This window comes from Misgurnus anguillicaudatus, chromosome 4, assembly GCF_027580225.2.
Source record: "Misgurnus anguillicaudatus chromosome 4, ASM2758022v2, whole genome shotgun sequence".
Lineage (NCBI taxonomy): Eukaryota > Metazoa > Chordata > Actinopteri > Cypriniformes > Cobitidae > Misgurnus > Misgurnus anguillicaudatus.
In genome coordinates this window covers 3,059,380-3,079,025 of record NC_073340.2, presented here as the reverse complement: position 1 = coordinate 3,079,025, position 19,646 = coordinate 3,059,380, and the positions used below count along the sequence as shown (strand labels likewise).

Below are 19,646 nucleotides of genomic sequence, written 5' to 3'. Positions count from 1 at the left end.
AATACCGATGCAATAGCCTACCAGAGGCAGTTTACAGAGAAAATTGTGTTTGATTATCTGTACACGCATGAGAAGCCTAAACCCGATATGGTGAGACATTTCGAACACTACAAGGATTGACCAATCACAATCGTTTAGAATCCCTGACCAATCAGAGTATACTTGGCGTTTGTGGGGGTGGGGCTTTGAAGAGACGCCCTGCAATCAAGCGTTTTAGAGAGAGATGTTGCAAATATCTATATTATGAGAAAAATAATGCGTTTTTTGAACTTTAATTCAAACAACAGTATTGTGGTAGACCACAACAATAAATATATAAACTTTTTTGTGGTCATTTTAGTGGCTCTTTAAGTCAGGTCAGATTGATTTTCTCTTATATTATGACTTGCAGACACATATTGTGCTGTTAACACACAGCAGTCTTTGTGTTTTCCTAACAGAAGAACAGTTTATCATTGTTTGATAAGCTTTCAAATGTCTTGTTTTTGCAGTTTATTTTTTGGTAGAAGATTGTTTGTATATCTGTGGACTTTGTGCATTCTATTAGAAAGTGCATCTCTGTTTCAATTTGGTTTTGGTCACAATGTGGACACAACCTCTCTTCCTGTGGCAGCCATGTTTTTCTGTGTCTGCCCGTCTCTAGAGTGAGCGGTATACAGATAAGTAAATTGCGTGAAAAATACTGCGTTTTTTACATGTCAAACATGAACACATGTTGCGCACTGTAAACACAAAGCTTCAAAAACACAGAAAGAATGGGACCTTTAAGCCAAATTCTAACAGGGATCTCTATTGGACATGAATAGTTTATGACATAAAAGTCCCTGCATGCTTTATCTCTTAGTTCATTCACTGCAGGGTTAAAGTTTCCTGTAGATGTGATTTTTAAGCCCAGGTAATTGTAGTGTAATGTGTGAGTTATGTGGTTAGAGCCTAATGTAAATAAGTGTTGAGTTCCTTGGGATCTGGATCTCTTCTGGAAGGTGATAATTTTAGTTTATAAAGGTTGACTGTCAGGGCCCAGGTCTGACAGTATTGTTCAAGCAGGTTCAGATTATGCTGTGTTACATTTTCCCCCTTTTAGTCTAGGGGTCAGGAGGGGAAAATGACAAAAAAAAAGGTTTTTGTAAAGGAAATCAGAAAAAAATTGACACACTTCCAATCACTGTCCCAGAGTGAAAACCACTACCTCACATAGGCCTAAGCAGAAAGCAAAGTTTATTTAAGAGTTTCTTTCAAATGAGCTTTTCTGCTAATTAGCATTCAAAAGAGAGGGAGAAAGACCTAAAAACAACAAACAAAAGGAATACAGGCTAAAGTTTAGGGGAACCTAAACTTACCTGGGGCCCGTTTCAATAAGGAGGTTCAACCAACTCTGAGTTTAAACTTGAACTCTGAGTTGACTTACTCTGAGATAGTAAACTCTTGAGTTTTCGGTTACAGAACAGCTCATTTGAGTTAGTTCAATCGACTCTGAGTAGGTTGACTCTGAGTTAAGCGTGTGCACAGCCACAATGAAAAGCCATCATCAATGGAGCTCAGATATTACGATTTATCATGGCAACAGCATGTGACAAAGAGGTCTTAATCATTTTTACTACTAAAATTGAAGGTGTTACTGCAGTGTAATGCAACTATGAACATATATTTTAAAGAAAAGAGTTGTTTTTGTAAATTGCTACTCTAGTAAATGCGTACATTTAATTTTTCATCACAGTTAAAATATCAGAAGTAAATAAACTGAGGACTGTACGTTATTATATTAATTTACATGCAGATGCAATCCCATGGACAAAAAGATGACAACAACTCAGCTAAAAATGAAATTAAGCATAATACTTTGTCATATAAGGCTACGAACTTTACAAATGTTTGTCATGAATAAAACAAAAATTCGCCCAGCCGGGATTCGAACTCCGATCGCCGACGGTACGTCCGGCCCAACTACTACGCACAGCAATACCCACTAGACCAGCGATAATGACGAGTGGACACGTAAGAAATGTCAAGGCAACTGTATAAATGTAAGAGCACCACAAAGACTGATATTAGTCATATAATGATATTTATATATCTAAAATGACTGCAAAAAATAATAATTTCGCTCACATAAATGTAAGCGGATATGATAAAAAACCACTCGGGGTCTCAAAATCCACGAGCGACATACATTTAACTTCCTACAAAAGAAAGCAACATCATCATCCACAGCATACTCTATAAAATAACAAGACATTTTAGACACTAAAACGAACTATCCACCAAAGTATCATCAAAGCTTTACAACTCATTTCAAATTACTGTTTTAATTATTTTTAGTTGAAAGTTTAGTGTAATAAATAAAAATATAAAGTCTTAAGTTAAAATGGTTTGCACTGGCAATTTAATTATAACTTTAAGACAGCTAAAAATTATTTTACAGTGAACATGATAAAAATGTTCACAATGAATGAATGTACTAATGCAACTAACAAGATTAAACACCGGTACTCCTTTAAAAATGGGGAGGAGACCACAAGAAACTCAGAGTTAACAGGATAAAACCTGCTCCCGACCAGGTTAGGTTTAGAGAGCATGTTATTCCGGAAACAGACTCTGAGTATAAGTTACCTCTCATTCTGAAACAGGCTTGACTTACCCCGCTGTCTCAGGTTTAACCTACCTCCCTTTTTGAAACGGAAAACTCAGAGTTTCCCTTATTTCAGGGTTAATAAATTCAGAGTTTTCACTTAACTTTCTGAAACGGGCCCCAGGACACACAATATATGTTAAAAGATGTGTTACAATTAACAAAATAAAAATTACTTAACCTGGGCCGTAACACCCCCACCATCAAGTTTGCAACATCCGGTTTGCAAAATAAACAACTAACTACATCAGTAGTTCAATTAGGTAGAATAACACAAATCAGCTATTCTTCGGTCTCAGTAGCCCTAGAGAGTGCATCAGCGATTACGTTGTCTCTACCACGAATGTGTTGGATGTTAATATTATACTCTTGGGCAATCAGAGCCCAGCGCATCAAACGCTGGTTGGAATTAGCCATGCGAGAGAGAAAGACCAGAGGGTTATGGTCAGTAAAAACATCAATTGGCATAACACTACTTCCCAAATAGACTTCAAAATGTTGGAGTGCTAAAAACAATGCAAGGGTTTCTTTTTCGATCGTGCTGTAGCGTTGTTGGCACTTTGAGAACTTTTTTGAAAAATAGCAAATGGGGTGGTCAATACCATGACAGTCTTCTTGTAACAAGACTGCCTCAGCTCCGGTAGCACTGGCATCAACCTGTAACTTAAACGGCAGGTCAAAATTAGGGGCAGACAGTACTGGTGCATGACAAAGCAGATCTTTGGCGGCCCTAAATGCATGCTCACATGCTGAGGTCCACTTAAAGCTCTTGGAGGTACTTAAAGTGGAATTCCACCCTAAAACAACATTATGCTCCAACACTATATTTCATCACATATATGTAGTTGATTGTGCTGCCATCAAATGTAATAACTCCATATCAAAAATTAAAGCTTTTAACTGCTACAGTAACGGTGATTTGACGCGTCGACAAATCACCGCAACCAAAATGCACGACTACATAATTCTGAACGTTCTGAATGTGGGCGGGTCTTGAGGCCAGATGATTGACAGTAGATGATAACATTCTTTGATTGACAGCTGCACAGGATGAGCTAACTTTGCTCGTGTTCATAATAACAACAACATGATAATATCTTTCTACGTAGTATTTTAACCGTAGTTACACAAAACAACTAAGCCAAATGATGTTTTGGATATTTTTACCATTTTACATTACCTGAGTCCGCAGAAAAACGGTGCTGAAAACAGTACTCGAAATCTTCCTGACGAAAGTGCTGGCTGCATATTCAAATTTTCCAGTAATCTGTTAGTTCTGTGTCAGCTGAGGGTCGCGTTGATGTAAAAACTCTCGGTGGCCTGAATTTGTTGTCCTTACATCCACATACTGCACAGATTCTAGTCCTCTTTTATCGAGGGTTTTTGTGATTTCTTGTTTGGTTGGGTTCTTCTGCCGGCTAACTTCAAGTTGACTTGAGTTGATTTGAGAGCAGGTTGAGCGGTTAAAGAAGTTATTAGGCTTGTTCAACTTCATGCGGCGCCGCAAGAATAGACAGCCGGATGACATCAAAGTAACGCGAGAGTGATTCGCGAAATCATACGGAGGAGTTTGCTTTTAAATCGCTCTCGCGGAACCTTGATGTCATCCGGCTGTCGGTTCTTGCGATGCTGCATGAAGTCAAACAAACCTAAAGGCTGCATCGGTCATTAGTGGGTGGAGCTAATGACTCAGTTTCGCGCAGTGCATTCTGGTTAATTGAGTCCATCAAAGACCGTTACGAAAATTCCGCTTCAACACACTATCAATCTAATAATCTAAAACGTGAAAATTTCTTTGTTTTTTCGCATGTAAAATGCAAAATGGAAATAAATTACTTGTGATAACAAGCTAAAATGTCTAAAGTTGAATTCCACTTTAAGAGGTCAGTAAGTGGTGATACAACAGTTGAAAAATTACAGCAAAACCCACGATAATATCCACTCATGCCTAAAAATCGGCACAACTCACGTTTGTTTCGTGGTGTGGGGAACTCAAGTATAGCAAAATTTTAGCCTCCACTGGCTTGACACAACCCTGGCCAACTTGTTTCCCTAAATATGTCACCACCACTTTGCCAATCTCACATTTGGCAAGGTTCACAGTTAAGGAGGCATTAGCTAGGCGACTAAACACTGCTTCCAGAGTTTTTACATGGTCTTCCCAGGTTTTTGAGTAGATGACAATATCATCGATGTAAGCATCACAATTTGGTACCCCTGACAAGACGAGCTGCATGAGACGTTGGAAGGTAGTGGGGGCATTTCTCATGCCGAAGGCTAAAACCTCATATTGCATAAAATGTTCAGGAGTGACAAATGCTGAGATTTTTACAAGCACGTGGGGTAGGGGGCACCTGCCAATATCCCTTTAGGAGATCTATTTTGGTCACATACTTGGCAGAGCCTACTCTATCGACACAGTCCTCTAAACGAGGCAGTGGAAAGGAGTCAGGTTTTGTTAAAGAGTTAACTTTACGATAGTCTGTGCAAAAGCAATATGAGCCATCAGATTTGGGCACTAATACACAGGGTGAGCTCCAAGGGCTCTGGGTGGGCACTGCTATTCCATGCTGCAACATGTATTCAACTTCAACTCTGTCACGTTTCCTGGGATTTATCCTATAAGGATGTTGCTTGACTGGAGAAGAATCACCAATATCAATATCATGTTTCAGCACTGTTGTTCTGCCAGGTACATCAGAAAAAAGTGAGGGGTAGTCATGTATCAAGCTAATAATCTGCTCACTCTGTTCTTTCAACAAGTGTGCAAGAAAGCCCTGTAGATCACTTAATATGGCAGAATTCTGTAACCGTTTAGCAGAGAGTTGTGCATTCTTTTCAACTAGCATAGCACTAGCAGCACACACAATAGGTGGAGCAGATGAAACAGAGGAGAGAGCAGGTTCATAAACTGCTTAATAAACTGCTTAAGCATATTAACGTGGCAAATGCGGGTCTTGCGGCGCCGATCAGGGGTGTGAATGACATAATCAGTGTCACTGAGCTTTTCCTTGACTGCATATGGCCCCGAAAACTTAGCTCTGAGGACAGAACCAGGGTCAGGCAGAAAAACAAGAACCGAATCACCAGGTTGAAAGCTTCGTTCTACACATTTCTTATCATAGTGGGACTTCATTTTTGACTGAGCCACAACCAAATGCTCCCTAGCAAGTTCTCTGGCTTTATGCAGGCGTTCACGGACCAAGCTGACATAGTCAAGAACGGTAACGGGTGAAGAATCCTTAGCTAACAACTGCTCACTCAGTAACTTTAGGGGTCCACGCACAGTGTGGCCAAAAACAAGGTCGGCTGGACTACATCCGAGACTCTCCTGTTCCGCCTCTCGAACAGCAAACATAAGGAATGATAGACCTTCTGCCCAGTCTCTTCCACTAGCAACACAGTAGGACCGCAACATTGATTTAAGGGTCTGGTGAAATCTTTCAAGTGCACCCTGCGACTCAGGATGGTATGCACTAGAAAGTTGGTGTTTAACTCCTAGCTCTGCAAGAGTTTGTTTGAAAACCTTGGACGTAAAGTTTGAGCCTTGGTCAGTTTGTATGACACGGGGCAAACCAAAGGTTGTACAGAACTTTATCAGCTCCCTAATTATCACCTGGGCTTTAATGGAACACAAGGGAATCGCTTCAGGGAAACAGGTTGCTGTACACATGATAGTAAGGATATATTCATACCCTGACATGGACTTGGGTACCGGACCTACACAATCAACAAGAATACGTTCAAAGGGTTCCTTCATGACTAGTATGGGCTTGAGAGGGGCAACGGGTATCTTTTTGTTGGGTTTCCCTGCTAGTTGACAAACAGGGCATGACCTACAGAAGTTAGACACATCAGACTTCAGGCCAGCCCAATAAAAGTAACGGGAGACTCTCCGAAAGGTCTTTGTTACACTCAAATGTCCAGAGAGCACATGCTCATGGGCGAGTTTTAACACTTGGTCCCTGTACCCAATTGGCATTACAATTTGAAGTAATCCCTGCGACTCTACAGGAGCTTTACCTTTCCACTTACGCATGAGTACAGCATTTTCTCAAAAATAGGCTACTTTGCACGGTGTATTTCATTAAGAGGTATAACTGCTTCAATACATCTGGCCAGGGAAGGGTCAGATTTCTGGGCAGTACCTAATTGTTCCCTCCCAACTTTTAAAGGAATCTCCTCAACAGCTAAGGTCTGGTTGTCAGGACAATTCTCCAGTATAACTGATACTTCAGTTTCCTCCCCAGACTTATCACGTGACAAAAAAGATTCAGAGAGGTCCACAACATCTCTGAACTTAGACGACTGTGCACGCGTCACTGCACATGCGGGAAAAGGTATAGAATGACTTGCAAGGTTAGGCTGTTCACTATCAATAGGGTTCTGCACCACAATTGGTCGAGGAAAGACATTACCTCCTGCAAGGTCGTTTCCGAGAATAATTCCCACCCCCTCGACAGGTAATTGAGACCGTACACCGAGTTTTACAGCGCCAGTTACAAGGTCCGATTTCAGGTAGACATTATGAAGGGGGACATTTATACACTGCATTCCAATTCCACGTACAAGTACATCTGTACCTGAATAGGTTTTGGTAGTTAGGGGCAACAATTCCTCCAAAATAAATGACTGCGCTGACCCAGTGTCCCTCAAAATTGTAACAGGTACGTACTTGGAGCTAGCTGAAAGAGATACTAAGCCAGTCAGAAGAAAAGGCTTATACGACAAAACTGCGGTACATCTGGCACGCTTTATCAGGGATTATACTGAAGTAAGACGACAATAAAATGCCATCGAGTCATTTCTTAAGGCATTTCCATTCAGAAGCACATTTATATTACAGCTCTGTGTCTATAACACAGACCGGCTAAAAAAATATTTGGACCAAAAAACAGCCGGTTGTATCCCTTACAAAAGTTAAAAAACGATTTTTACTACACTTTAAAAAAACATTGTCTGTTACAGAAACCATGGTTAAAGCAATATGGCAATCAATACGCCATGAAACTAACGTTATACTACTAAAAGAAGAAATGATTCATTTTCGTGAGGGATCATGCTGTTGGTGCTGTTTAGTATTAAAATAAATTGCGATGTCTCTCTACGTTTATGATGGCTTAAAAACGCGTTTTGACATCGGTAAGTTAATCAATGGAGCAGGTGTAACGGACAAAAACTAGACAACAGCGTTTTTGTACACTTATTTAAACGTGACTGATAGTTTACTGTGTGTTAGAGCTTAAAGACACTTTTTAGCAAAATAAAACATTACACAGAGATATATATTTTAAAACGTACCTCTCGTGTCTGTCCGCACTCAGCAGTGGCACCGGTCAACTTCATTGGAAATTCAAAATGCGTGACGTGAGCCCGATTTTAACCCAACTCTCTGGGTTGTTATGGAAATAACCCAATACAAGCTAGGAATAACCCAACAGAACAACCCAATATGTTTAACCCACCTATTGGGTAAAACAAATAACCCAACTGTTTTTGGAGTGTACCATTGTCGCTTCGGTTTAGGGTTAGATTTACATAAAATGACATCCTTACCTAAACAAACTCTAACCCCTACGTCAGGTGACAATTGGTTAAAGTTTAGAAAATATAAAAGAATAAGTCTTGTATCTTTTTTTTATAAACCAATACTTAAAGTGACAAATACTTAAAGGATAATTCCGGTATTTAACACTTTAAATCTCATTTCTGGTTTGTTTTGGATGAACTACAGTGATGGACACAGAAATTCTGACAATGGGTCGTGTCTTGACTTTTTGACTCGTTTAGAAGCGTCTCTTGACTGCTTCAGAATGGAAGTCAATGGCCATGCACAAAACGTCATTAAAACGACACTTAACGTTCATTTTCAAAACTGTACTACACACCAAGTGATTTGTGGTGTTCGTTGATGATTAAAAACAAATATATTGGCGCAATATATGATTTCAATCCGTGTTATTTGCTATAGTGGAACTATTTTTTCAGATACCTCACAACCGCGTATATACTTCCGCTCTATATTTGAGTCTGAAGCATGAATGAACGTAGTCCAACAAACTGTAATAAAACGGTAGCATACTTTCAAAATCAAGTTTATTTATTACACTTACACCATCCAATATGTTTTTTTCATCGGTAGAACAATAAGGAAGATATTTTGCAGAAACCCCAGTGCTCCGTCATGCAAGTCAACAGATCCGCACACTTTAAGAGCTAAAGCATAAACAGATCCGCACACTTTAAGAGCTAAAGCATATATATCCAATACAACAGTAATCCCCCATAACTCCGTGTGACATATTGACGTCTTGTGAAGCAAATCAATCAGTTTTTGCAAGAAACTGAACGTTATTTACAACATTATTAGCGTGAATGCCAAAGCAGGAAGCGCGTTTTCCGTTTGAGGCGATCTCTTCTACTGGGGCCGTTTGGTGGCTGTTGGCTGTGGATGTTGGTCTCTCTGCGCCACCTATAGAGCGGGAGCGTGAAGCGCACTTCCTGCTTGGCAAAAGCCCTGCATTAACGCTGTAAAATATTTATATATATATATTCAAATCTCAAAACTTAAAAAATCGAATGTCAACCCACGGAACGAATATTCGAATATTCTGGTCCAGCCCTACAAATATGGGAAAAATTTATTATGAGAGATACCAAGAGAAAAAACAACAACCACATGTAAACAACAGTCCCTTTTCTGTTTCCCGGCGGCGGAGTGATATATCAGCGAGCAATAAGTCTTCCAGAGAAGTCAACGGAATTTTACAAAATGCCAAATAAAACACGACAGAAACTGTATTTCGCTACACAACTTGTTTTTAATCATCAACGAACACCACGAACCACTCGGTGAGTAACACAGTTTTGAAAATGAACGTTAAGTGTTGTTTTAATGACATGTTTGTGCATGCCCATTGACTTCCATTCTGAAGCAGTCAAGAGATGCTTCTAAACGAGTCAAAAACTCAAGACACGACCCATTGTCAAAATTTCTGTGTCCATCACTGTAGTTCATCCAAAACAAACCAGAAATGAGACTCAAAGTGTTAAATACCGGAATTATCCTTTAAAGTGACATATAACACAAGCACCAAATCTAACCCTAAACCGAAGCAACAATGGTTTGAAAATAGGACAAAAAAGTTGAGTAACCAATACGTGACAGTGACAGAAAAGCGTGACATGCTCACGCTCAAACGTGGCAAAGCGTGACATTTTCACGCTGGTCCATATGTGCAATAGTCACGTAATTTCGTGATACTGGGTTGCTCTATGAGTTGTTTTTCTGTGTTTTAGTTTATCTTGTTGTCTGCTCTTCTCAGACTGGATATCTGGGGGGTAGTCAAAGGTGAGCTCCCTCTCCCATTGCTGATGTTGACATAATGGTGCAGTTTGCAGGTCTTTCGTTTTCAAAGTAATGGGTCAGCTAATCGAATGCCAACTGTCCTCTGTTACTGTTATTTTGATTGCTGAAAACCTCTTAGGACTTAAAAATGCTGAAAGAGCTTTTGTCCATGTTACTATAGTTTATGAACGTTTTTTCCCGTTGATAGGAGCTCTTACTGGCTTATCTCAAACAAACAGAAAATTGAAGTCCTTCAAATCTTGTGGTCCTCTCTGTTTGTTTGTAAAGTTCTTTAGGTAAATCTAGTTTTGTTTTTAAGTTATTCCTTATTTCCCAGTTTTTGTTGTTTTATTTTCTCTGATGTCCTGTGGTAGGGTCCAATCCAGTGTGTAAGGTTTCCTTTGTGTACTTGTCCACCAAGTTTTCTTGTTTTCTCAGGTAGTTTGCCTAATTTCTGTTCAAATTTGTATCTATTTCGAGTGTACAGTCTGATTTATTTAAGTTTTAAGCTAGGTTTATGTTTAAATGTGCCGTTTTGAGTGTGTGGTCAACAGGGCCGCATTAACCATAGGGCTAGGCGGGGCTAAAGCCCCGGGGCCCGAACAAGTAGGGGGCCCGTGATTGGCTGTGAAGCAGATTGACTGCTACTAGACATCTGATTGCCAAAGCCTTACCACGCCCCCTACAAAGTAGGTTTTTGCCGCCAGCCGCAGCACGCGCTTTTGAAGAAGCGCTGAGAGCGGAGAAGCGCCCGACGTCATTCGCGTCGGGCGCATTGTCCAATCGAATGAGGGGAGAGGCGGGCCTTACGTTGTGGAAAGGGAAGTTTACAAGGGCTTTGAAGAACCGGACTCCACTCGCTCACTTTCTCCTGCGTCTTTGTGCACCTCTCACCCTCAAACAAGGTCAGAGCAAGCGTCCTATTGTTAAAGTTTCTGCTAATATGACAGTTAACAGTAAAAGAGCGCTCACGCGTCAATATTTGATTGACAAGACAGCTTACTCGGTGGTTGCTTAGCAATATAAAAAGCCGCGCCGCACTGTATAGACTGTATAGTCGCAAAACGTAGAACAACATTTGGTCAGACATCACTTTAAAATGGCATAAAATGGTGGAATGCTTTACCATCAGAAATTAAAACACTGAAAGGACTCAAGGTTTTTAATACACATTTAAAGCAATGGCTAAAACTGAAACAACTTTGTGAACGCTGATTATACAGGCTACAACTTAATGTATACATTTGTTTAGATTCTGTGTTATAGTGACTACTACATCTATTTAAGCCCACATCTTATTTGATGTATTTGATGTATTTATTGTATATATTTTAATAGCTATAAATTTGTGCTTCAATACTCTGTAATCTCTGTTTTAACCTTACAAGCCTAACCAGGGATAGGGGTTGCAAATTAGTCTTGGCTATAAACCTGTATGCATGGAATCTACTTTGTATTTTTTATAAAGCAATGTTTTATCCATTTGTCCCTGTCAAATAAACATTAAATAAATATAAATAAATAAATAAATAAATAAATAAATCAAACATCAGAAATAAAGTAATTTACTGCCATTGACTGAATCACTTTTGTAAAATAAATAAGAATGAATGTTGAATTTATAGTGAAAGATAGGTACTGTATATTTGATTACTTTACACAATATAATATTATTCAGTGCTTTAAGTTTTTCAAATAGGTCGATTTCTTGTGTGCCTTTGTTCTTTTGTTATTAATTGTAACTCTTGTCATCAGTAAGCTTGAGATTGTTTTCTTAAGTGACTATTATTTTTTTGTGATATGGAAATTGGTCAAAAGAATTCTGAAATGTTAGTGGCATTAAATTTCCATATGATAAAATTCTTATTAAAAGTAATATAACTTGACTGTGAAGTATATCATTATTGTTAGATAAAATGACTCGTATAATTATAAAACATTTAGCTCATCGCCCACCCCTATATTCGCTATTAGCAAGTCATGTTTACAGGTTAGTGTTAATCTAACAGCTTTTTTCGTGCAACTGTTATTCTGAATTATTCTAGATTATATTTATGTAAAACAACTTCAGCAGTGTTTTAGAAAAATGTATTCTCTCTGTAGTTGGTGACCTAAAGTGGTGTTGGAGGGGGGGGGGGGGGGCTGCAGTAATTCATAGCCCCGGGGCCCAGTGAGCTCTTAATGCGGCCCTGGTGGTCAATAAATAATTGAATTAATAGATTTTCTCCCATTTGTCACGCCCCACTTGTAATGTTCCTATTCCCCACCAGTGGGGCCCGCCCCACACTTTGAGAAACACTGAACTAAATTAAACTAAACTTTTTACACACTTGAAAGTCACTTCAGGAAGGGAACACTGCATAAACAGTTGTTTCAGATAAAGAGAAAATCACACTGAGAAACAATTGCACAAATCCCTTCAGAGTTTACAAATCAAAGGCTTTGATCTTCGATGGGAATAGGGCATAGGATATGATCACTTCCGATTGGAATTCGCTAATGTAAATAATCATATTCTTAATGAATAACATTCCTTATTACTTCTTGTTTTAACACAGCGTTGTTCAGAAGATGCTCTGAACCCACTGTCCAATCAGTTAATTTTCACATTTGAGGGGCTTCCATCTACCAGTGGTGCTACAAAAGACTTGAGACCAGTTCTTCAGCCTGACACAAAGAACACCATAGATTCCAATGTAAGAGTTAAGATGTTTTTTATTTCATGTTAAACAACTGTTATTAATGGTAGTTATATTCTGCATTTGATTAGTTACATTACAGTATTTTCATTACAGTATGAATTATGGGTGACCTGTACTGTAAGCCCTCAACATACAGCAAAACTTTTTCCTGCGGCCGGTGTATGTTTTTAATTGTTTGCAATAGAAGTGCTATTTTCCGATTCACGATTTTATATTTTCCTTTGGTGCGTATTAGTACGTGTAAACGATATGCAAAAGGTACAAATCCCAAAGTGAATGTCACTTGGGTGACGTCAGAGGTATTTAGGCCAATCACAACACACTGGTAAGCTGGCCAGCCGGAGGACGCTGCGCTTTTCAGAACAATGAGCTTTGTACAAAATCAAAGCGGTTCAGGGAGGCAGGGAATAGAGGAGCATAATGTACGATATAGGGAAAATAGTTTTTTTAAAACATAAACCACGCAAACACAGTGTATTACACTACACACACAAAATAATGTTGTTTTTAGCAATGTAATAGGTGCTCTTTAAAAAAAACGCCAACAGCTATTTTTTGTCTGCACTGAGCACTGACGCTTGCCATTTTTTTGTGCCCTCAGCGCTGAGCGCCTAAAGTTGAAAAATGTTAAACTTTGAGTGAAAGGCTAAGCTCGTAAATGTCACTTTTCACTCAGCATCCAATCACAGTGAAAGAGGGGCGGGAGAAATACCACACCAACCAATCAGCGCATCGTCCATTGACCGATAATATATATATAAAAAAAAAACGAAATAGCAACTAAAGGGCTCACCCAAAGAAAAGCTGCCACACTCACAGACTTCACACTTTCAGCAGAGTTTAAATGCTTTGGTGTACACAGGGGCTTACAACTAATTTTTTAACATCTGTAACTATTTTTATTAAAGTTGTTTTTATGTTATCAATTATTTTGTAGCAGAAAGATATGGGAATATTATATCAAAGTAGTTTGGAAATTCTGTTTTTTATATTTCCAAACTGTCAAAAAATAATAACAATTTCAGTAACACTTGCCAGAAAGCCTATATTTTGAATGCATTATAAGTGTATTCTTTACACATTATAATGCAATGTCAAGAAGTGTAACTTATAATACATTATAACTTGTACCTTAACAATTATTTTTTATAATTAAGATTATAATTATTATTCTTATCGCACATTATAATGCTTTAAGAATGCCCTTATAATGCATTATTTCTCATTATTACAGCTAGACTTTGAAATAGACTGTGGAAAAGATAACACGTGTACTGATGACCTCAGAATGGATTTTAATTTCACTGGGTGAGTTTATAAATGTTTTATGACAAAAGATACCTTATTGTATTTTATTAAGATATGAATTATTCCAAACCAACACTGAAGATAATTTATTCTAAGTCTGTGTTTTATGTTTATGTGAACCAGATCCACAAACATTGAGGTTGGTATAATGCAGGAGATTAATGTGACAGTGTCCGTAGAGAACAAAGAGGAGAATTCATATAACACGGACTTTTTCCTTAAGTACCCTTATGGACTTTCTTACAGGAAAATCACCTCTAAACAGGTAAGACCACATGTTGAAACATAAACTTGGGGGAAAAGAATGATGAAATCAACTTCATAAAATAATGTCTAATAGCATACCTTTAATTCAATTCAATTCAATTTTATTTATATAGTGCTTTTCACAATAGTTAATTGTTTCAATGCAGCTTTACATTAATAGATGTATGATAAGCATAGAAAAACGAGCATAGTAATAATGTAATGTATACAGTAAAGTAGTAAGTTAAGCCAAAGGTGGGGGACTCTAGCCTGGGTGCCAGCCGATCTTAGCCCCGCCCACAAGAATGTGAAAACGGGAAGATCGGTCTGGCGTTTCTCCGTTGAGGAGCTACTATGCTCAGACAAATGCTGGTCGAACCAATCAAATTGTCAGGGCGGGCTTTATACGATGATGGACAGATAATCAACAGTAACGTAATGAACCACGTCACCAAAGAGCGCGTGTGTTGAATGGCTGCCGCTGTAGAGTTCAGATGTGTGGATTCTGACATTGAGTCTGTTCTAAAAGATATCGACAGAGCATTAATTTTAAAAGAGGAACAGAGAAACGCGAGCAGGGCATTTGTTGATGTTTTTGCCGTCCTTCCTATTCGGCAAAAGTTGGTCGCAACTGAAATGGCTAACGTTATCACGGCAATGCAACTCAGCGTGCACGACGAGATGGATATAATTAGCGGTCGTTGCCAGCTTCTTTTCGGAAGCCCGGAATCGTGGTTGCTGAATAAGTGGAGGGACATGCTAGGCTCCAATATTTTCAAGCCAACGTAATGGGTATTGTCGTGGATGAAGTTCACCTAACGTACAAATGGTAAGAGATAGTCTTACTCTATGACTTAGTAAATACTTCATGTTGTGATAAACGAAATGTTGTAAACATAATAGGTGTTGATGTACATTCGCTAACTCAGTATAATCACAATGTTAGTGTCATTGTAGCGAAATAACTAGCAGTTCGGTCAGGCTGTAAAAGACGTAACGTACGTCACACACTCCGTTGCTCTGATTGGTCATAGGTCTATCCAATTGAGTGCAGAGGCATTTTTCGGTTGAGACACGCCTCATAATTATAGCTCAATGGAGCGGTATCAGACTCAAATTCTGACTAGAATTGAGTATGACAACGTCAGGCTAGGGGGACTCTCCAGGGGATGAAAAAACCCCTAGGAGAAAAACCCTCCTGGCTAGTCCAGGGGGAAAACTCCTAGGTGGGAAAAAACACTTGAGAGAGATACACACACACACACATATATATATATATATATATATATATATATATATATATATATATATATATATATATATATATATATATATATATATATATATATATAAATACTATCGGGGTATGTGAACAGGTAAGCAAATTAAACTGGTTCCACCGGTGGTCGCTGGTCAGGCATCAGCTGGGCATCTCGTAGAAGGACGGTCAGTAGATCAACGGTGTGATGACTATGGGGGTAATATGATGCCAACACTATTGAAAATGGACAGACCAAAAGTCACAAATAGACACCACAACCTGCAAACACAAAACGCAATCCACAAATAGACCAAAAATCCACACACACGTCCCCCGCGATCCACAAATGCAAAACAAGATCCACGAATCGTCTTTGTGATCCACAAATATGAAGCATGATTTACAAAAAGAAATCAGTGACTTGTACTTGAAAACCAGAATTTGAATGAATGTAAAGTGACTTCTTTGCAGATTAATATCATTTTCTATTTGTAGATTGTGTCACATTTGTTTTCAGAATTCTGACACTATTGTTTCGCTTTTGTGACAAAACAATGCCACAATCATTGAAAATGAAGAGACCACAACTTGCAAACACGAAACAAATCTGCAAATAGGTTCTAAATCTGCAAACAAACTCCTCATGATCTGCAAATGTAAATGAGATCTACAAATATATAAAAATCCACGAACAGACTCTTCATGACATGCAAGTATGGAGTGCGATTTGCAAATGGATTTGAAATCCGCGGGCCAACTCTTTGTGGTTCACAGGTGGAAATCATTGACTTGTACTTGACGACCAGAATTTAAATGAATGCAAAGTGATTTGTCTGCGCATGAGGGTCATTATTTGTTTGTGGATTGTGTTGCGTTTGTTTTCAGAATTTTGGCACAACTGTTTCGCTGTTTTCCATTAAAAAAATCTATTTTTTTTTAGTGCACATCGGCTGACGATCATTAGCCTAAACAAGCTTCTGCTACAATTACGAGTCATTCAATAAGTGACATTTCAGCACTTGACGAACGGATAGCGACTCGTTAGTAGCACTTAAAACCCAGCTGCGAGCGATCGTTTTAAGTAGCTCGTAGAATGCGCTCTTAAGACCTAAGTTCAATCGTTTTCGGGAAACGCAGCCCAGGACCATTTCCGACAATAAAATGCGCTGCAAAGTTAACTAAAACAACTACAAAATTTACCTGTAGCCTACAACGGACTCGAAAGCTACAGAGAGTAATAGCTTTGAGCTGTTAAAAGCAGAACAGACCTGAAAGGAAGGATTGTAAATGGTGGATATAATATTAACATGTCATTTGCAGTCAGGATTAGGGTGGAATGGCACAGGCAGACTGGCGGTCTAAAAACCGAGACCGTTTTGACTTCATTCCATACACGCTAAGGCAGCTGCTTTTATAAACGGTCTTGTGCTTGTTTGTGTCCATGCTCAGTCTGGAACAGTTATGTTTCTAATAACAGCGCGATTTGTGAGTGCATTCCGGTCACGGTCTGTATATCAAATGCATATGGTCAAATAGTTCAATTTGTGCTGCTGTCAAATAAGGCTCATGTTTTTGTTAATTACTGCAAGTTACATCCAATATTAACGGTGCACACGCTTGCTTTATTTTAGCTGCGTCACCTTAGCAGCTCCACTCCATCCAGCTCGCTGACGCTCGGCAAATGTTCGTTGAAGAGACACAGATGTTTTAAGTATAAAACCGTGTCATGCAGTGTTTTTAACGATTTAATGGCCAGGTCCGTATGTTTTGGACATGACCTCGGTGTTAATTCGTCTCCCAGTAGAAACCTCCTGAACTAAAAACACTGAGCACCAACCGGAGGTAACGCTTAGTTGTAAACACACACTACATTAGCTGCACGCCACTTGCTAGCTATGTTATTATTTCCAACACGGATTTGTTTTTCACAAAAGCAATTTCATGAAAAAATAATAGACTTGCATACAGTCAACCAGCTGAATTGTCAGGCACTGATAATAACTTAAACGAGGGGTTGTTCTAGTTTACGTTACTGCTACATATTTGCCATGCTATACATAAATGCTTTAATATCATTAATATAATATCAATAACCCGGTCTGGCCGCCTTTCAGCGGTAAATGGCAGTGAGCCCAGCGTTTATTTTGAAAAGAACTTATTGAGGTGGCGTGGCATCACTTTGAAGCAATACTCCTGATTGGCTGACTACACGCGTGGATCGTAGTGACAAACTCTGCTGAAAGATAGTGCCAAAAAGATCTGTAGACGTGTGCAAAAGGATCCGTGAATGCCTTGTGATCTGCAAACACAGATTCAACACTTGCATGCTGAACTTTGCACAGAATGTGTAAGAATGTCTTTTTACAATGGTTGGAAAATACAAGTTAGACTGTGTTTGTTTGCAAATTGTGAGGAGGGCATTTGTATAATTTTTTGATGGAGAACAGCGAGGCAGTTGTGCCAAAATTCTGAAAACAAATACAACACAATCTACAAACAAATAATGACCCTCATGCGCAGACAGATCACTTTGCTTTCGTTTGGGTTCTGGTTGTCGGGTGCAGGTCGATGGTTTCTGTTTGTGAGTCATGGAGAGTTGGTTTGCGGATTTTAAATCTGATTTTACATCTGTTCGTGGATTTTTATATATTTGTTGATCTCGTTTTGCATTTGCGGATCGTGGGGAGTTTGTTTGCAGATTTGGAGCCTATTTGCAGATTTGTTTCGTGTTTGCAGATTGTGGTCTCTTCATTTTCGGCGATTGTGGCATTGTTTTGTCACAAACGCGAAACAATAGTGTCAGAATTCTGAAAACAAATGTGACACAATCTACAAATAGAAAATGATATTCATCTGCAAAGAAGTCACTTTACATTCATTCAAATTCTGGTTTTCAAGTACAAGTCACTGATTTCTTTTTGTAAATCATGCTTTATATTTGTGGTTCACAAAGACGATTCATAGATCTTGTTTTGCAGTTGCGGATCGCGAGGACTGTGTTTGTGGATTTTTGATCTGTTTGTGGATTGCGTTTTGTGTTTGCGGGTTGTGATATCTATTTGTGGCTCTTGGTCTGTCCATTTTCAGTGGTATTGGCATCATATTACCCCCACAGAGTACCTTCACGGTTGCAGGAACTGGGTCTGTTTGTCTCATTGTCCTCGGGGTCGAGGACGAGACTGGGAGAGAGAAACAGAATCCTATTAGCGTAGGGGCCATTCACATGTAATGCAAGTGTCATACAGTATAGTGGTTTAAGTCAGCTCGGTTCCAGACAGGCTAACTATTGCGGCATAAGTATATTACCCAATATGAGGTATGTGAGTGCTTTGTTCTAGACAAACTAACTATTGCGGGATAAGTATATTTACTGGACATTTTATGTGAATGCTTTGTTAAAGAAGAATGTCTTAAGTTTAGTTTTAAATTGATCGACTGTGTCTGATACTCGAACATTATTTGGTAAATCATTCTAGAGCTTAGGGGCTAAGTAGGAGAAGGATCTACCACCTTTAGACACTTTTGATATTCTAGGGATAATTAAGTGGCCAGAATTTTGTGATCGCAGTGTACGTGATGGATTGTATTCTGACAGTAATTGTATTCTTTAATATACTAGGGTGCTAGGCCATTTAAGGCTTTGTAGGTGATTAGTAATATTTTAAATTGTATGCGATATGTAACTGGCAGTCAGTGTAAAGATGTCAGAATTGGACTTATGTGGTCATACTTTTTTGATCGAGTAAGCACTCTTGCGGCGCCGTTTTGAACCAGCTGTAACTTGTTTACCTGATTTGCGTGACATCCCCCGAGTAACGAATTACAATAGTCTATTCAGACATTGGAGATATGGCTATCGAAAGATAGATTGCTGTCGAACATTACGCCTAAGTTCTTAACAGTGGAAGATGGCACCATCTTGCAGCCATCTATGGGCAACTTGTAATCTGACATATTATGTTTGGAGCGATTTGGTTCAATAATAAGTATCTCTGTCTTATTGGAGTTTAGCATAAGAAAGTTATGTGCCATCCAGTCCCTAATATCACTAATGCAGTCTGTTAGCTTAGAAAACTGGTGGGTTTCGCTAGGATGTGACGAGATGTAAAGCTGGGTATCATCCACATAGAGGTGAAAACTTATGTTATGTTT

At 38.9% G+C, this 19,646-nt stretch overlaps 1 protein-coding gene across 1 annotated transcript in view; it reads left to right on the top strand.

Annotated features, from left to right (window-relative positions):
* Positions 1-19,646, top strand: part of LOC129421507 (integrin alpha-X) — an 81,850-nt gene that overhangs the window by 44,361 nt on the left and 17,843 nt on the right. The window contains exons 18-20 of the mRNA XM_073866544.1: positions 12,536-12,673; positions 13,914-13,987; positions 14,111-14,252. Coding sequence (XP_073722645.1) covers positions 12,536-12,673; positions 13,914-13,987; positions 14,111-14,252 — 354 coding nt within the window. The remainder of the gene's footprint in view (positions 1-12,535; positions 12,674-13,913; positions 13,988-14,110; positions 14,253-19,646) is intronic.